The sequence below is a fragment of the Oryzias latipes genome, chromosome 16 (assembly GCF_053564925.1).
Source record: "Oryzias latipes strain Hd-rR chromosome 16, Olatipes_Hd-rR_3.1".
Classification (NCBI taxonomy): domain Eukaryota; kingdom Metazoa; phylum Chordata; class Actinopteri; order Beloniformes; family Adrianichthyidae; genus Oryzias; species Oryzias latipes.
Window position 1 is genome coordinate 34726938 of NC_136252.1, and position 16568 is coordinate 34743505.

At 44.2% G+C, this 16568-nt stretch overlaps 1 protein-coding gene and 1 long non-coding RNA gene across 2 annotated transcripts in view; one reads left to right on the forward strand and one right to left on the reverse strand.

The window, feature by feature from the left end:
• agmo (alkylglycerol monooxygenase) overlaps positions 1-16568 on the reverse strand; it is a 62943-nt gene that overhangs the window by 43865 nt on the left and 2510 nt on the right. The window contains exons 2-3 of the mRNA XM_004078408.5: positions 9727-9857; positions 5853-6004 (exon numbers count right to left, since the gene is read on the reverse strand). Of these exons, the coding sequence (XP_004078456.1) occupies positions 5853-6004; positions 9727-9857 (283 nt within the window). The remainder of the gene's footprint in view (positions 1-5852; positions 6005-9726; positions 9858-16568) is intronic.
• LOC144984626 (uncharacterized) overlaps positions 7843-16568 on the forward strand; it is a 160625-nt gene continuing 151899 nt past the window's right edge. The window contains exon 1 of the long non-coding RNA XR_013648437.1: positions 7843-8252. This is a non-coding gene — a long non-coding RNA (uncharacterized LOC144984626). The remainder of the gene's footprint in view (positions 8253-16568) is intronic.

The following is a 16568-nucleotide window of genomic DNA, read 5'->3' on the forward strand; positions in this document are numbered from 1 at the left end:
TTGCTTCAGGTAAGCGTTACACCTGTCAAGTGAACTGGACTACTCCAGGAAACCAACTTTGGTGCAAGAAACAAAGAAAGAAACTTCGTCTTTCGCATTTTCTTAACTTTTCTAATTTTTAGTTTTTCACTGTAACTATACTGACGTCAACATTCTTGTTTATTTCTGGTTAAATGCTTTGTATGAGGGGTTTTTGAACCTTCATCATGTTGGTTACTAGAAATATACTGATCTGATCACGTGATCAGAAACCGGCCCAATCACGTTGCTTCAGACTCGATCGGAAACAGATTCCTCCCAATCGGGGATCGGGTATTTATTTTATTCTCATCCTTGTGATCAGCGCCATGTCAGGTTTATTTTTTAACGCTAAAGCATGAATGGATCCCGACACTTTACTGCCGTAAATCGCAGCAGGAGCTCAAAAACAGTTTGGAAAGGTTAGCGAGATATTCAGAGATTCAGACGTCCAGGATCAGCAACTTTTAATAAACGTTTAAAGCTGACAACAAGGGTCTCTTTGGTTTGTCTTAACGCAGACAACAACCTACAAGAAGAAATAATGACTTATTGTAAATTCTCTTTGCAAGAATTACCGTATTTTCCGGACTATAAGTCGCACCAGCCCAAAAATGCATTATAAAGTAGAAAAAAAACACAGATAAGTCGCACTGGACTATAAGTCGCATTTTGACAGGAAATTTATTTGACAAAATCTGAGACCAAGAACTAATAACTTGCACAACCTTATATGACACAATCATAGCAGACTGTTTATCTCATAATTTCACAGTAATTCTTTCTCATACTTAGTTATTTATTCCTTTCATGAAGCATCATTGGCCAACTAATACTCTGTTTTCATCCTGTATTTGTAGAAACAGTTGTCATTTTTATTGCATTTCTGAATCTATGAAATCATTGGAAAATAGAATATTATGTTGTTAGCCTTCAAGATCTTACTGTAAAAAAAGGTTTGCTGATTCTCTGAGTCACTTAACATACTCTTAACACTTAACATACCTCATACATCAAATTGACCCAGGAACATCATCTCTGTTCCTCATAAATGAACATAACAGGAGGGTTAACAATGTATTTATTTCAATTTATATCTAATATAAGTCGTTGCGGAGTATAAGTCGCACCCCTTGCCAAACTGTGAAAAAAAAGGGCAACTTCAAACCGTAGGGGTGCTATATAAACTAATCATTCTCTCCTCCACTCTCACTCATGGTGCAGAGACGTAAGATCAGTAGGGCAAAATAACTCGGCGAAACACAGTAAAACAGCGAAACAACTAAACACATTTGGTCAAAAACCCACACTTAAACCCAAATCCGTCCAGACAGGCAAAGGGAATGATATCCCACAATCCTTTGCCCCCTACTTAATTGAATTAATTTGAATGAAATTAAAATAACTGTCTGAAAACTACGTGTAATTTTTAAACTGACTTACAAAAAAAAAGATTTATCTTAACTGAAACAAATAATTAAGTTAGATCAAAGTAAAAAATTATCTTTCCCAACATCCATATGTGGTCTTATCACCCTCTCATGGTGTAAAAAGTATTATCTGAGCTTCTTCATCCACTAAATCATCTACAAATGGACACACCATGCTGCTTCACCTCTCTGAAAACAAACTAACCTTCAACTAAACCTGGTCCGGACCAGGTTATGTTCAGAGCACGAGTTGCCATGGCAACTTGACAAACCCTGAAACATTCCTCCATTTCTGGAACCGAAAGCTGAGGTGATCAACTTCCTTAGCCTCAAACTTACCGTGAGAGCTAGCATAACCTGCTTTCTGGAATACCCCCCTGATCTGCAGATTCTTTAAATCAAATGACTGAGTCTGATCGGGACATCCCTGTTTGTTTCTTTATAAACAAACAAACAAACAAACAAACAAACAAACAAACAAACAAACAGCAGCATAGCTTGTTTTTATGCTTTCTTCCTTAACAACAGATTTCAGTTTGTTAATCCGCTTAACCAAAACCTTTTTATGATCCTAAAAAAAAGACCAAATATCTGTGCTTTCTCTGGCTTACACTGAAAACAGCACAGCGGCTGCCAGAAAACACAAACCCAACCACAAAAATGTTCACTTTTGCTTTCCTCATTTCAGCTTTTACCTTTCTCTCAAATTATTTGACTGAGCGGATGTAACGACAGCATTTCTGAGCGGCGCTCGGCTGCTTCTGGGCGGAAAGTGAAGGCCGGCGCAGCAGCGAATGCGGTGAGACGACGGCAGCGTGCCTCCATTACCTCACGTATAATCAGCGCACAGACAGCTGACCGGCTGATTAATGGCTTCTCGCTGGCTGCCGGGCCTGGATTTAGACGCCGCTCGCCAGCAGAGCTGCTATTAGTGGCGCTGGCGATATGAGGTCACAATAAACAGAATCAACGGGGCTGTCAACAACATGGCCGCACCGGGAGGGAGTCCGCCTCCCGCTCAGCCAGAACCAGGTTCTGAGCAGATTCAGTGTCAGAGTAGCTGAACCCAGTTGTTGTTGATGGTTTGTTTTAAATAAAGCTTCAAAGGAATTCTGGGAAATATGTTACATAGAATGTAAACAAACAGCAGAGGAGTTGGGCATACAGGCGATTTGAAGCTGCAGGCCTCAGCCACATGAGGGAGGGGGGGGGGCTGAAAATCCTCCGTGCTGAATTAACCCCCCCCAGACTGGGTTGTTTTTTTCCTTCCTCCTAACTAGTGCTATCGCATAGATCCGCTCCTGGCAGCAGGAGCAGCTTTGTCTCCTTGGTGGAGATGTCATCAGGGGGGGGCCACTGCCAAGAACTTTCCGCTTAATTATGCCTGAGCTGTCTTTTCATGTAGAAATAATGAGAGGGAAACTATGAAAATGGCCGTAAAACCGGTTAAACTGAAAATGGTATTTTATGCTGAGGTAATGCCGCCTCATATTTCCCCAGCAGAAAATCATTTGCTGCCTCTTCTCCGACTTTTATGTTCTAATCCTTCCCTCGCTGCTAATAATAAGATTTATTGCTCTATTATTGTAAAGAAAAATAAAAGTCCAGACTGAATGTTCCTTCTGTTTTGAGGCCCAAAAGCATCCTTCACATCCTTCCTCTGGATGAGGTTGGCTGGTTGAAGCCAACCAGAGTAAGAGGAGAGGACTGTGCGGTGGCGTCCAATATGGGGGGGGTGGGGGTGGGGGTGGGGGCTGCTTGGCTTTACAAGACTATCCACGACCCCACTATGTTCCAATGACGATCCCACTAAGCTTCGGAGAGGAGGAAGCTCAGAAAAATGGAAAGTTTTGTCCGACATCAGACATAACCGAACTTCGTGGACGGACGCCTGCGGGCAGAAACTCCGGGCATCGTCACACGCTGGGGTGACGCACCCATGAAGGAGAGGTCTGCGCCACCTGCAGGTCGGTCATGTTCAAATGAACCCAACAGGAACGTTTTTTTCCGTTTGAATTTCCCCAAATAACGTAAAAGTAATAGCAATAGATTAAAAGACATTACAAACTGTAGTCCCTTCACTGATTTATCGTATGTTTGGGATTTTTCTCACATTATCCATGTGTCTAAGCAGATGTGGCAGAAATGAACCGCAGCCTCAAAGCATCGATCTTCTCGTACAACATTAGGATTCATGACGCGAAGCCTAAGATGAAACTGAACCAATCAGGTTCAATCTTACATGTTAGGATAGCAACAAAACGATTTAACCCTTTAACACCAGAGCTTCAGCTCCAGTGTTGACGTTCTTTGATTTACCGCAACTCAACCGTCGATTTGGGACAATTTGCAACACTTTACGTCAGCACATCGGAGTAACTAGCACAACTAGCATAATGCGTTGCATATTGGCACAAAGACGCATTTCTCCACGGTGGAATCCGTTGGAATTACGTCAATTGCGTAAACACTTTGAGAGTTACGTACATTTAAAGGGCGTGTGTTATTTTGCCGTCGCCGCTGACAGCTCAGGTGTTAAAGGGCTACTGGTTTAAGTCAAACTGTTAGAATTTTATGAGCATAACATCAGTTTCTGCTTAACCCATGCTCCTAATATAACCTTGTTTCCATTTGCCACATTTCTCCCAGTGGTCATTAAGAGCCTCTGATGGCACAAAATCTCCATCAGGGACAAGCCAAGCAGGCCACTAGGGGGCAGAGGAGGGCTGGTTGCCACAATGTTAATATGGGGTCTCTGCTGAGTCGCCATTGCAACAAAATTCATTCTAATGTGTTTCTAATTAATTCTTTAGATGATTTATTCAGTTTGTGTTACTTCAAGTTCTTCTGTTAGTATTATTATTAATTTTTTTAGCAAATGGCTGCAAAGGTTTGATTGTTTCAGCTCCTTTTAGTAGGAAGTTGCATTCTGCACAAAGCTGTCCCTGAAATAAGGAAACTGGTCAGAAGTCTGTTGAAGAAAGGCGACTCAGAACTTGTCAAACAAGCATGTCGGGAGGGTTTGGTGTTGGGAAAATATTGCTCTAAAATAACTTTAGACCAGAGATAAACACAAATAACCACATAGTGATGCGTAGCAGAAGCTGCGGATAGCTAGCGTAAACCTAAGTTTCTTTATCTCAAACAAAAAGATGTTCTCCAATTTTTTAATGACTCCAACAGTTTCAGTGTAAAAAGCCACCATTTTATTTGTAATATTATGGTTCTGTTCTCAGCAGTTTAAATGCTTCACAAAGGGGGAACAATTACTATTTTCAGTGTTAAAAACTGAAGCAGACCACTGGAACACATCACACAGATGTGAGCGCTGAGCAGGAAGTAAAAAAAGAAAGTGCAACAAGTGAAGAAAACTGGCCATTCCTGTCATATTTGGACTGCTGAACATCAGCAAGCTTCCTCACCTTCTCACTACATCCTCACTTTTTTCTCTTATGCACAACGCCGTTTGTTTTTCCCCACTGTTCTGTCTTTTCTATAGTTTGTCTGCGTTCACAGAGACCCCCTCTTTTCAGATGGACTACAGTTTGCTTGTTTGGACCAAAGTTCAGATGACTTTTTTTTTTGTACCAACCTAGTGTGATCCAAACAGCCGGGTGTGAAAGCCTTAGTCATCCACTGTGCAGGTGAGTGAGCAAAAAAAAAAAAAAAAGACTGCAGAGCTTTTACTTTGAAATCAAAGTGAAGGTAAAAATGTCCAACTGCATTCCACAGAGATGTTCTCACCTCCAAAGCTGGGGCTCAGCTTCTGTTTAGTTAAATTCTAACATCAACACAGCGGAGTGGACTTTAATCCAGAGCTATGGAAGCGGGGGGGGGGGGGGGGGGGGGGGGGGGGTTGCCCCTGACACAAATAAACATCTCTGCAGACAAACACCTCGGAAGGTCCATCACTGAACCAAAACAGACGGAGACCGTCCCCCCACCAGCCCGCCCCTCTCGGTCAGAGATGCTGCAGCAGCTCTGGTGTGTAGCGGCCGTTGCCGTGGCAGCGGCGAGCTTAGACCACAGCCCTCCGCAGAGCGAGGCCCCTCACATCTGCACGGCTCCAAAGCAGCTGGATGTAACTCAAAAATAATTGCTTCCTCTGCAGTGTCCAGGAAAACATGATGTGAGTGCCATGTTCACAACTCCGCCCAGCAGGGACGGAAACTAAATCAACATTTCAGAGTCATTTATCATCGGCTAACTTTGTAGTCTCTGTTTGTACTGTTGCACGCTGAAGATGGCTGGTTTGATGCAGGCGGGTGGCTGGCTGTTATTGGCAACACACACACGTCCTTGAAGAAAAGGACCAACAGTTTTAAATGTGCTGAACTGCCTCATAAGAGTGTTTAGGGTTTGAACGTTTCTGGTCTTCATGCAGTAACTTAGGAGCGTCCGTACCATGAGCAAAGCGGTGGACCCAGTAGTAGCCAAAGTCGACCCCGATGAGGGTGAACCACCAGGTCCAGGCAGAGTCCCAGGGCAGCTCCAGCAGGCGGAAATGCTCCCAGACGTACATGTAGGCGGACAGCTCGCAGCCTCTCAGCAGCAGCCTGAAGAACACAACCAGGGTTCAGCTCACAGGGTGCAACAACCTTTCAACATGATCCCTTAGCAATGAAGCAGGCTGCACCGACATTTGATGCATTCACAGACCCTCAGTCTCGTTGGTCTCCAGACCAACTTGTGTTCTGACCAGCGACTGTATGTGAGGACTGGACCGAGTGAGTGTGACTTCACCCATAGGAAAGGCTTTATTTCCGGCTCCAGCCGAAAAAAGTCAATTTTATCGCCATATTTTCACGATACAGAGGCTGCCATGTTGGAGCCAAACATGGTCAGTAAGCAGGGCGGGGTTTATTACCAATGATTTCCAGAAACGATTAATTTCACGATTTTTTTTAATTCTTTTGATCGTGTCAATTCGATTGTTTTTACGAGCATTTAGACATATTTGTATAGAAATACAACAATAACCTATTTATGTGCTGAAGACATTCATATTACTCTGATACCGGTCACGTATTGTAAAAATTATTAGTGAAATAAACCAGTGAGATTGTTATTTCCATACAGTGTTATGTAACCAGAAGCTCCAACAAAAATGTACAGATCATTTCGTTCTGCCTCTCTAGGAGGCGTTTCAGTTTGGCCACTAGGTGGCGCTCAAGCTACAACATCACACTTTATTCCAGAAGATTAGAGTAAAAAACTTTGCTTTAGACACAAATAGCTACTTTAAAAATAAAAGTCCGTAAAAGAGTTTGGAGAATTCCTGCCTGTGAGGATATAAAGCTGTACATTTAGTTAGCCATGTGTGTTTAGGTCTACCAAGTGTTAGCATTAGCCGTCCTATGAAAAATTCCATTATACATTAGCATCAAGCTAGCGGACTTTCGCTTTACTGCTGTTATGTGTTAGGTCACTGCAAGAGGAACAATAAAAAAGATCAATCTCTACTTTTATGGATTGAAAATTGATCAGTGATTTTAACAACCCAACCACTCTGGCCAATCAGGAGTGAACTTGTTTGAAGGCCACACCCCTAGCATTTGAAAGCAGGCTACAAGAAATCTTTCAAACGTTTTGAACATTGGATGTGGGGCAGTGGCGGTTCTACACTAACTTACTCCCTGGGCGAGTAACCCCACCAGCGCCCCCCCCCCCCCCCCCCACACACACACACATACAAAATTTGACAACATCCTGCTGTGTTCCCTATCTTCTATTTAGCCATTTTACTCAAAAAATGCATTAATTTTCTAGACTTGTATTACAGGGGGGTCAAACTCAGTCACACAGGGGCCTAAGTTAAAAACACGCTTTTGGGCCGAAGAAGATAAATGTTTACTGAACACACTAAAGCTAAACTTTTAAACCTTTTAAACTGAACTTTTTGAACATAAATATGAATAAAAACAGGAACACAAGTTAAACCTTAAATAAGTTGTAATATTTTGTTCTCCATATAAATATATTCTGTCAAAATTATACAAATATGAACATGCTGCAGGACAAAAAGCAAAGAAAGCCTGGAAATATTAATAAGAAATTACATATCAAATAATTCCATTTTTTTGCTCTTTCATCATTTTTTAGAGCATTTTTTTTAGAGCTGGACTCCTGCTTCATTTTTAGCAATAATTTCTTAATGTGTGACGTCCTGTGTGTGTCTTTGTGAAACGTATCAGAGGGATTAGATCTAAAAAAAACTTATTGTGATTAATATGTTTAGGTCTTATAAAACATTTAAGACTAAATCTTAGAACTCATCTGTGGGATTACTCCAAAAATATTTGGCATTTCCCTAAATTTGTGCAACACCAACAGTAGAAATCCTCCAAAAAAACTCAATCCTAATAAAATGGTCTGCGCCCACCACCCCCCCCCCCCCCCTCCCCTTCCCTCTCACACACGCGGCTCCGTCTCTATGACGGGAGGCGCAGCTGCGGCTCAGAGTTGATTGTCAGATAGAAAAAGACTCCCAATCACCTGTTAGTGTGATTCAGCCAGCCACCGGCGAGTTGCGCTCCCCTCTCGAGTTTTTTGACTTATGTTCCAAAGACTACCGCAAAGAGGTGTGGCCGCAAGCGTCTTGCAGCAGAGGGCGGTGGTCACGTGCGCATCGGGTCTGCTGTGTCGGAGCAAAGAATTGTGGGAAATAATCTCCATTGCCTGCTTTTTTCGAAATTGGGTTGAGCACGGATGTTTGTTCTGCCTAATTCCTTTTCATGTGCCTGTTTTACGTTGTTTCACTCTGAGGTATTCTTTTTTTTTTTTTTTTTTTTTTTTTTTTTTTTTGCACCATAAGTGTGAAGAGGAAATAGGAGGAAGACATTCTTAACAGTCTGATGTGTCAAACTAAAAGCATTAAGTGTCGGCTGCTGAAGCAATTTCAAATTAAAAGCTCCAAGCTTCCTCTTTGAATATAGTATGTAGCACATTAGGTGCAACGCCTCAGGCACGGCAAATGCCGCCCCCCATTAAGTGCCGCCCTGGGCGACCGCCCACATCGCCCATATCAAAAACCGCCACTGATGTGGGGGCCAGCAGGCTCCACCCACTTTTAAGTGCATGTATATGAGTATCGGGCTTCCAAGTCCTTTTTCAGAATGCACAGCAATTAAAAACCAGTTTGAACTTTGACCAATAAGGATTTGGCAGTGACGTAGCATCCTTTTCATCAGAAGCCATCAAAGACCATCTACATCAGATTCACGTCCCGGTTCTGACTCCTAACCGCCATGTTTCTCCTCTGATCCATTTGGATTTACTGTGTTTAGATCATTTTTGTCATTTAGAGAGCGATGTCAGGATCTGATGGAAGACTGAGCTCCCTTTGCTAAAAGCACTTCCGCCGTGCTTTACTCTCCTTTTTGCTCTTCAGAACATCAGTCCAGACGTTTAGTGGATCATCCAGATGTTCTAGCTTCTCAGGAGCGTCTTTCTCCTGGAACTCTCCATGGCTTCACGTTTGTCCAAAGGTTTCTTTCTGGCCTGAACTGAGTCCAGTGAGGTCGGACCTTCTCATCCATAACCTGCTCCTCTGACGGCGTCCTGGATGACTCCTGGTAGTGGACTCGTATGTCACAGTCCCAGATGTTTGTTCTCCATGTGTGAGAGGTAGATCTCTATGAGGTTCTCTGGAGTCTAAGAACTGCAGGAACGTCTTTGTGATCCTCTCAGATGGAAACACGTCAAATACTTTGTTCCTGGTCTGTTTTTAAATTTCCTTGAAATCCAGCCAGCTTCTTCACTTCATGAAACGGGAGATTTCTGGATTTCCCAGACCTGACAGCTCTCAGATCTAGATCCAGAAATCAAGATAATCTACTTTAATAAAGGGGGAAACGTCGTTTTTCACCAAGTTTCAGGCAGTTTTTGCACATTTTTCAATTTAAGATCCAAAGTTTGTGTCTGAAGTGATCTTTATATCATCTATCTCATCATTTCTGTAATGTTCTGAATCACAGGAGTCTCTGCTGGATGTGTGGTACATGACAGGTGTGTCACACAGGTAAGTTCTTCACTGCTGTCATTTGAGGCTCATAAACACAAACAGGGCTGTTAAAACACCAGATGTTCATAAAGATTAGCTAAAGGTAACCGAGTCACATAGGAACAAACTACCTGATGCACATAAAAACATTGATTTCAGTGTCTTTCTTCCAGAAACTGGAGGTTTGTCGCTGAAACGGCAGAATTGCTGCAGTTTTTGGTTAGCTAAATGTTTTCTGCCTCCAGGAGAGTGAAAGCATGCAGAGTCCTGACTCACAGTGGGAGTCTGGAAACCATTCCAGCTGCTATGGAGGTGACTCCGTCACTGATGGTGACCACAGAGCGCCCCGTCTTCAGAAGGCCCACCGCCAGCTCCAGCACCATCAGCCCCACAAAGAAAGGCGTGGCCTGCAGACACAAAAAACCGTGACAGTGTCATGCCCGCGCTGCAGCGCCTCCTCCTCCTCCTCGCCGGGCTTGTTGCACGTTTGCTTTGGCAGATGAGCTGAGGGTTTGCAGGACTTTCATGTTTAGTGGTCCTTGACGTTTGCGTCGGCATACCAGGCCAGAGATTTGGCAGATTGGAAAACACAAATGTTTGCTTGAACAGCGCGGACGGAAATGACCTCAGCGCACAGCGACAAGGGCAACCGGGGCGCTTTACCTGGAAACGGAAAGCTGCCTAAATGAGAACAGGCGTGAGACTAGCAGCTTTTCAGATTCATCAGGAAACCTTCTAGAGTTTGTATTTGGAAGAAATGGCAACCCCACACTTAAGTCAACATTAAGGGAATTTCAGACCAAATCTGGCAACTTTGGGTTTCACATTTATTTCATGACAAAAAATGACTTTAAATATCTATCTATCTATCTATCTATCTATCTTTCAGGCTAATGAGCGACTTTTGTCCTGATAGTTCTTTGGAACAGATTGGTATCATTTATTCGTAGCCATGAGAAATACACACAATTTAATAACATGACTTTAAACTGCACATGATGCATTTTAGACCTTCTTTTAGTGACATGTTTTAATTGCCATAAACAGATGGTTGAACATTTTTTGTTTTAGCAAAAACAAATGTTGTAAATCAATTTTTTTTTATCCTTTTACAATATTTTGCTTATTGTTTTTTAATCAATTGTATTAATAAAGTGATCGATTTAAATTTATTTGGTTACAAATTTGCAGACAAGTCTGGGTCTTTTATTGTAAGGCTTCACAAAAATCACTTTCTATTCTTTTGTTGTTGTTAGTGTCATTTAAAAATAGACAAACTCTGAACTTAAGCATCCTAAGTCGTCATGCATATTTCAAATTGGAACTCAATAACAAACTGAATCCATCACCTCAGACTTCCAGGTTCAAAATTGAAGGCGGAATGCCTTCAAAGCCTTCTGGCTTTGCTCTCCAGACCGGATGAACCACAGACACTGGAGCCGGTGTGCAAGCCTGACCTAATCCGTCACCGTGATGAAACCAGGGGTCCCTCCTGTGACCTTCAGGAAGGTTCAGGTCTCCCGTCTGAAGGGCTTAAAGGCGCTGTCAGCACCTGAGTAGTGAGGTGTGCCGACGATGTCGAGGTCAGCTGCCTCACAGAGAAAGGAAGAAGACACCGACCCGCCTCGTTTCTGCACATTCGTCAAGAGTTGGGGGCCCGACCGGGTCACGTTCAGGTCAGGGAGGACGGGCGCGTTCGGGTCTTTCAGGAACATGAAGTTTCAGTTATTTTTGAAACATTTTAGAATAGAATAGAATAGAATGCCTTTATTGTCACTAAACACATCACACGCGCCTACAGTGAAATGGGAGCACTTTACTACCGTGAAGTGCTGTATTTGAGCACAAAGCTGCTTTTCACAGCAAGGGTTCGACTACGGCTATCGGGCGTTTGAGATTTGATCCACAGCCGCCGCCCGTCTCTGATGACACCAAAAACAAACATCAGACTGAACCGAAGGACTTTCTTTATCACAGCTGTTCAGATCCCATTTTACGTTTGTTCCCATTTCTTTGGAAGGACTCGTGGTTTTTCCGGATTATTTCATTATTCCGGCAAAGATGATCCATCGGGCACGTTTACTCAAGCATGTCTGCTTCAGGAAGCGACATTAGTGGATGTGAAACGGGACATCGGTGTGACCGGAAAAGCGCTCCCTGCCTCCGGAGGCTGAATGTTGGGGGTCTGTGTTCGTCTGTATTTGAAAGCAGAACACGGTTCGATTCCCGTGAGACAGCATTAGATTCCAGATCGCTCCACCTGAGGACGCCACTCCCTTTCGGTTCCTCAGATCAGAGCAGCTCACCAAGGATTATTCCAATTCTTATTCATAAAACAAGTCTACAAAGACAAATATTGTAAAGATTATTTACTTTTTGTCCTCTGTAAAAGTTCAAAAGTTGCTTTTCTTCATTTTCTCTCATTTCACATCTTTGAACACATCAACTGAAGACGACGGCGTCCAGTAAATGATCGCCAGGAAAAGCATATTGTTTATTTGAGCAAAACTCAAGAGGCAAACAAATGTATGGAAACGTTTCCTGTCAGATTCAGAAACGTAAACTTGGGTTTGTGCCACGTCAGCAGGTTCAGTTTAAGGAGGATCCCAAAGATTACTTTTCTGATTTCGGAAACCAAACACTTATTACAGCAACTAGTGTAGAAAAGGTCAATGAAAATGGTGTTTTGGGTTTTTTAACACGTTCTTGTCCAACATTTATGAAGAAAATTACGCTTAAGATTGAATTTCTGAGTATTTCTTTATTCAAATTGTTGTGAACCAGGAGCAGATGAAAAACTGCACAAAGGCAGTTTGAAAAAGATCGACGTTGAAAGTACGTCTCCCTGCTCTGCTTCATTCTGATGCGTCCACTGACAGACAGACAGATCCATGAACGTTTTTGTTTTCCTCGTCTGAGCTGGAATCCGGATCAGAACTGGACGGTGGGTAGCTACGACAGTCCTGCCCACAACTTAGAAGTGAATTTCTAAGAAATGGCATCCTCATAATGAAAAGACCCCTGGGAACGCCTTGAAAATAGATGAAAAGATGATGGGAGTGGGACTTTAAAGGTACATAATACGTGTTCAAACGTTGAGCTTTTGCAGGAACGACTGAAAAACTGACAGATTTCTTCTGCTAACCAGTTCTGACAAAGCGAATGGGGGCGAAACGCCAGCGGTCACTGACGGGCCTTTACTCCTGAGCGTTCTGGAAATGCCTAATAACCTCTTAACGGGTCTGTCAAACATGGAACTAATTAGTGAGGGAGGGGGGTCAGCCAAAGGGGTCACAACTGCGACTTTAGGCAGCGTGGCAGCACCGCCGGTTCTCTTAACCAAAGAACGGCGTGGGACGCCCGGCCCCCGCCAGCTGAGACCGCAGAGGAGCACATGTCCAGGTGGTGGGAGTGGATGGGGGGGGGGGGGTGCATGCATGCATGCAAGCGCATATCCCCCTGTGAATGAATGTACAGGTGTGTGTGCAAGCAGAGGCGTTAGCGGCTCCAAAGACCCGCCATCACACGCAACCGTCCAACATCTGGAGGCCTCCTCCAAACCCGCAGAGGGAGAGGGGGGGGGGGGGGGGGGGGGGGTTGTGAGGCTGAAACTTTCCCTCCTTTTCTTCCTCCTCTCTGCAGCCCCGGCGCCACAGCTGGGAACAAAGTTATTGAACGGGGCCCGAGCACCTATGGCAGGAGTCCCCAAGCTTTTCCCAGTGAGGGCCACATGACGTTTCCATTCTGTGATGGGGGGCCAGGGTCAGTTTGAAACAGAAAAAGTGTGACGATCGCAGGGAGGCCGAAATGTAAACTAAAAGCCACACATAAACGAATATTAAAAACCCAATCTGATATCAAATAATCCTCTCTGGGTTCTTCACCAAAAAATATATATAATAAGAGCCTTTAAATAACCACATAACTCTCTGTGGGTTGTTCACAGAAATAAAGCTTCTGTTGTCCATGCACACTCTTAGGTAGATGTTCAACTTCAGTTGTAGAGCAGAATCTCTTGAATGACTCACAGTCTCTGGGTTAGGGTTAGGGTTAGGGTTGGGTTAGGCTTTTGTCTTCTTTCCTTATAATCCAGGTTTGGAGGTTTTCAGGAGGCTGACCTATAGACGCCACTGTTTTCTCTCTGATCAATACCTGCATGCTGGATCAATGTTTCCCTTACCTAACCTTTTTGTCACTTTTCCATTCTGATGGCGGGGCGGGACACGTTCACGTTTCTGTGACAGGGGCAAAGTGAGGTTGCAGTAGCAACATTTTAGCTTGGCTCACATTTCAATTCAAATTAGCTTTGTCTATGAAGGAGGAGTCAGACCTGAAACTGCATCTACAGCAGTGTTCTGAAACCCAAACGAACCGAACCAGTTCCACCTAGGTGGTTAGCAGCTGAACGAGATGACCAGGTTGGGGAGGGAGTCACTGGCTCCCCAACCCCACCTGAGGACAAAGGACTCCTAACGACCCGAAACAATGTAGGCTAAGGCTACGTTCACGCCGCAGGCTGACACGACCCAATTCCGATTTTTTTGCCCCTGTGCGACCTGTATCTGATCTTTTCATGACAGTCTGGACGACACAGATCTGATCTGTTCCCATGTAGGCTAAGGCTACGTTCACGCCGCAGGCTGACACGACCCAATTCCGATTTTTTTGCCCCTGTGCGACCTGTATCTGATCTTTTCATGACAGTCTGGACGACACAGATCTGATCTGTTCCCAGGCCAGGCCACTTGGGTATGTGGTCCTGAATCCGATACGTATCCGATCTTTTCAAATGCGACCTCCGTCTAAACGGCCAGGCCACATGAATCCGACCCGTACGTCATCGATACGCTACAAAAGTCATCATTCTGCGTTGAAATAGGCGGGAACTAGAACATAAACATCAACCATGGTGGACGATGCTGCTGAGACCAGTCAGTGGAAGGGAAGTGAGGTCACAGATTGGATTCATATTTGGGGTGACAGCTCTATTCAGGCCAAACTCCAGGGCTCTGATCGCAACCGGGCGGTTTTTGAAAATATTTCCAGCTAAATGTCCGAGCGTGGTGTTGAACCTTTCCCACTATTACTTTTTTCCCCTTTCCCACCGTGGTCAGAAGCGCGGGGGACCGAAGGCGGATCCTCCTCTGGGATTCACTTCCCAGTTCGGACCCTCAGATTCTCCAGAGCGGGTTAATAAAGAGTCAATAGCATTTATTCTGGGGTAAACCTTCTTTTATTATCGTACTCCTTCCTCCGTAACACACAATATGCACACTCCCACTGCCCCCCCCCCCCCCCCCCCCCCCATCTTCTCTCTCTTACACACACGCGCTCGCGGCTGCAGCACATAAACATCCCCATTCCACAACAGTGGGTCCAGACGACCCTGGCTTCAATGCCTTCTTAAAATGAGAAGATTGTAATTGTGCTGCTCCTTTGAGAAAATAAATGTAATAATGCAAAAAGAGCTCCGCTGTTGACAACACTGTTGTTGACATCCATTGTTAACGTTAGCTACTTCCACAAACAACAGTGACGTCGTTCACCAGTGGGTACTCTTCTGCGCATGCAGGTCACTTCTGGGTCATTTCACGGTCACACAGGAGATCATAAAAGTTCACATTTAATTGGAAATGTGAACGGCGTTGTAAAAAAAAAAAAAAGAATCGGATTTTTTCAAAGAAAATCGGAATCGAGCACTAAGCCCTGCAGTGTAAACGTAGCCTAAGTACACAATACCATCCAGTTTCAGGTCTGACTCCTCCCCCGTAATAATGCAGAAAAAAAAGGGTCTCTCAATTCAATTCAATTCAATTTTATTCAATTTTATTTGTATAGCCCAAAATCACAACAACAGTCGTCTCGATGGGCTTCGAAGTGAAACATGAACTCAAAAGGATCATGAATACAAAGAGTTCAATTGGAAAATACTAAAATTAACTAACAAACTGACTAAGCTAAACTGGCATCCCTGCCCTTAGACCCCCCTCTGGTATCGTTCAGGGGGCCGGGTCAAATGGGTGGGCGGGCCGGGTGCGGCCCGCGGGCCGTTGTTTGGGGACCCCTGACCTGTGGTCGTCCCTCACGTTCACTCAGACGCCTCGTTCTGATTTCTGAGCCTTCGTCTGCTGAAGCTAAAGCCTTCCAATGCGCCGGTGCTCCAAAACAGCATTTTATTTATCCCAGAACTCAGCCACACATGGAGCATGACATTTGCAGCGCAGATGTTTTCCCAAGCAGCTTCTTCTTTATAAGGTCACAGATGACTGATGTTGGCTGAAAGTGTAGGCCGACAGCTCACTTTTATCACTGCCGTCTGAGGAAAAAAAAACTCTGTTTTTAATCGATGGATGAGAGATCCGGGGAAAAACCCAGAAGTCCCGAACGGTTCCTGACAGGTTCAAAAGTTCTGGTTTTTCCAAAAAGAAACACAAGTGGGTTGGAGAACGGCAGCAGCGCAGAACTACCAACAAACTGTAAACACAGCAGAGTCACTAAGCCACTCAGGCACGCCCAAACTTTCACCGCCAACCAGCCGGCGGCAAAAACTAATTGACTTGGTGGCGACTGCTGCTGGATGACATGGACGCCTGCTGGGGGGGCAACTGGTTTTCTCTCCCCAAGTGCCATAAAAGCTCATAACAAACACGTGTGGGTAAACCTGCTGCAGACATCTGCTGTAATAAAATGTAATTGAGACACTGGAAAGGGACAGCTGTTAGGGGGGGGGGGGCTTCTATGAGCAGTGATTTAAACTGAAGTACGTTCAATCAGCAGGTGGACTGCACCATCAGCGTCACATCAGAGTTTTCCCTAAACCTAAAGCTCGTCACCATCATTCATGCCAATGAAACAAACGTTTTTCTGCAGCCCCCTCCGACCATGTGATCAGAAATCCAGCCCATCCCGCCGTTTCAGACCCCGTTGAAATTTTCATCGCAATCAGGGTTCGGATATTTGTTTTATTCTCATTATTATGATCAGCAGTATATCTCAACACCCCGTTATTACATATAAATCCTCTTCTACAGGTCTGCATTGCATGACTGCATGGCGATGTTTTACTATCGTAAAGGGCGGCAGAGTACGACACAGTTAACAAGATATTCACAGATTCA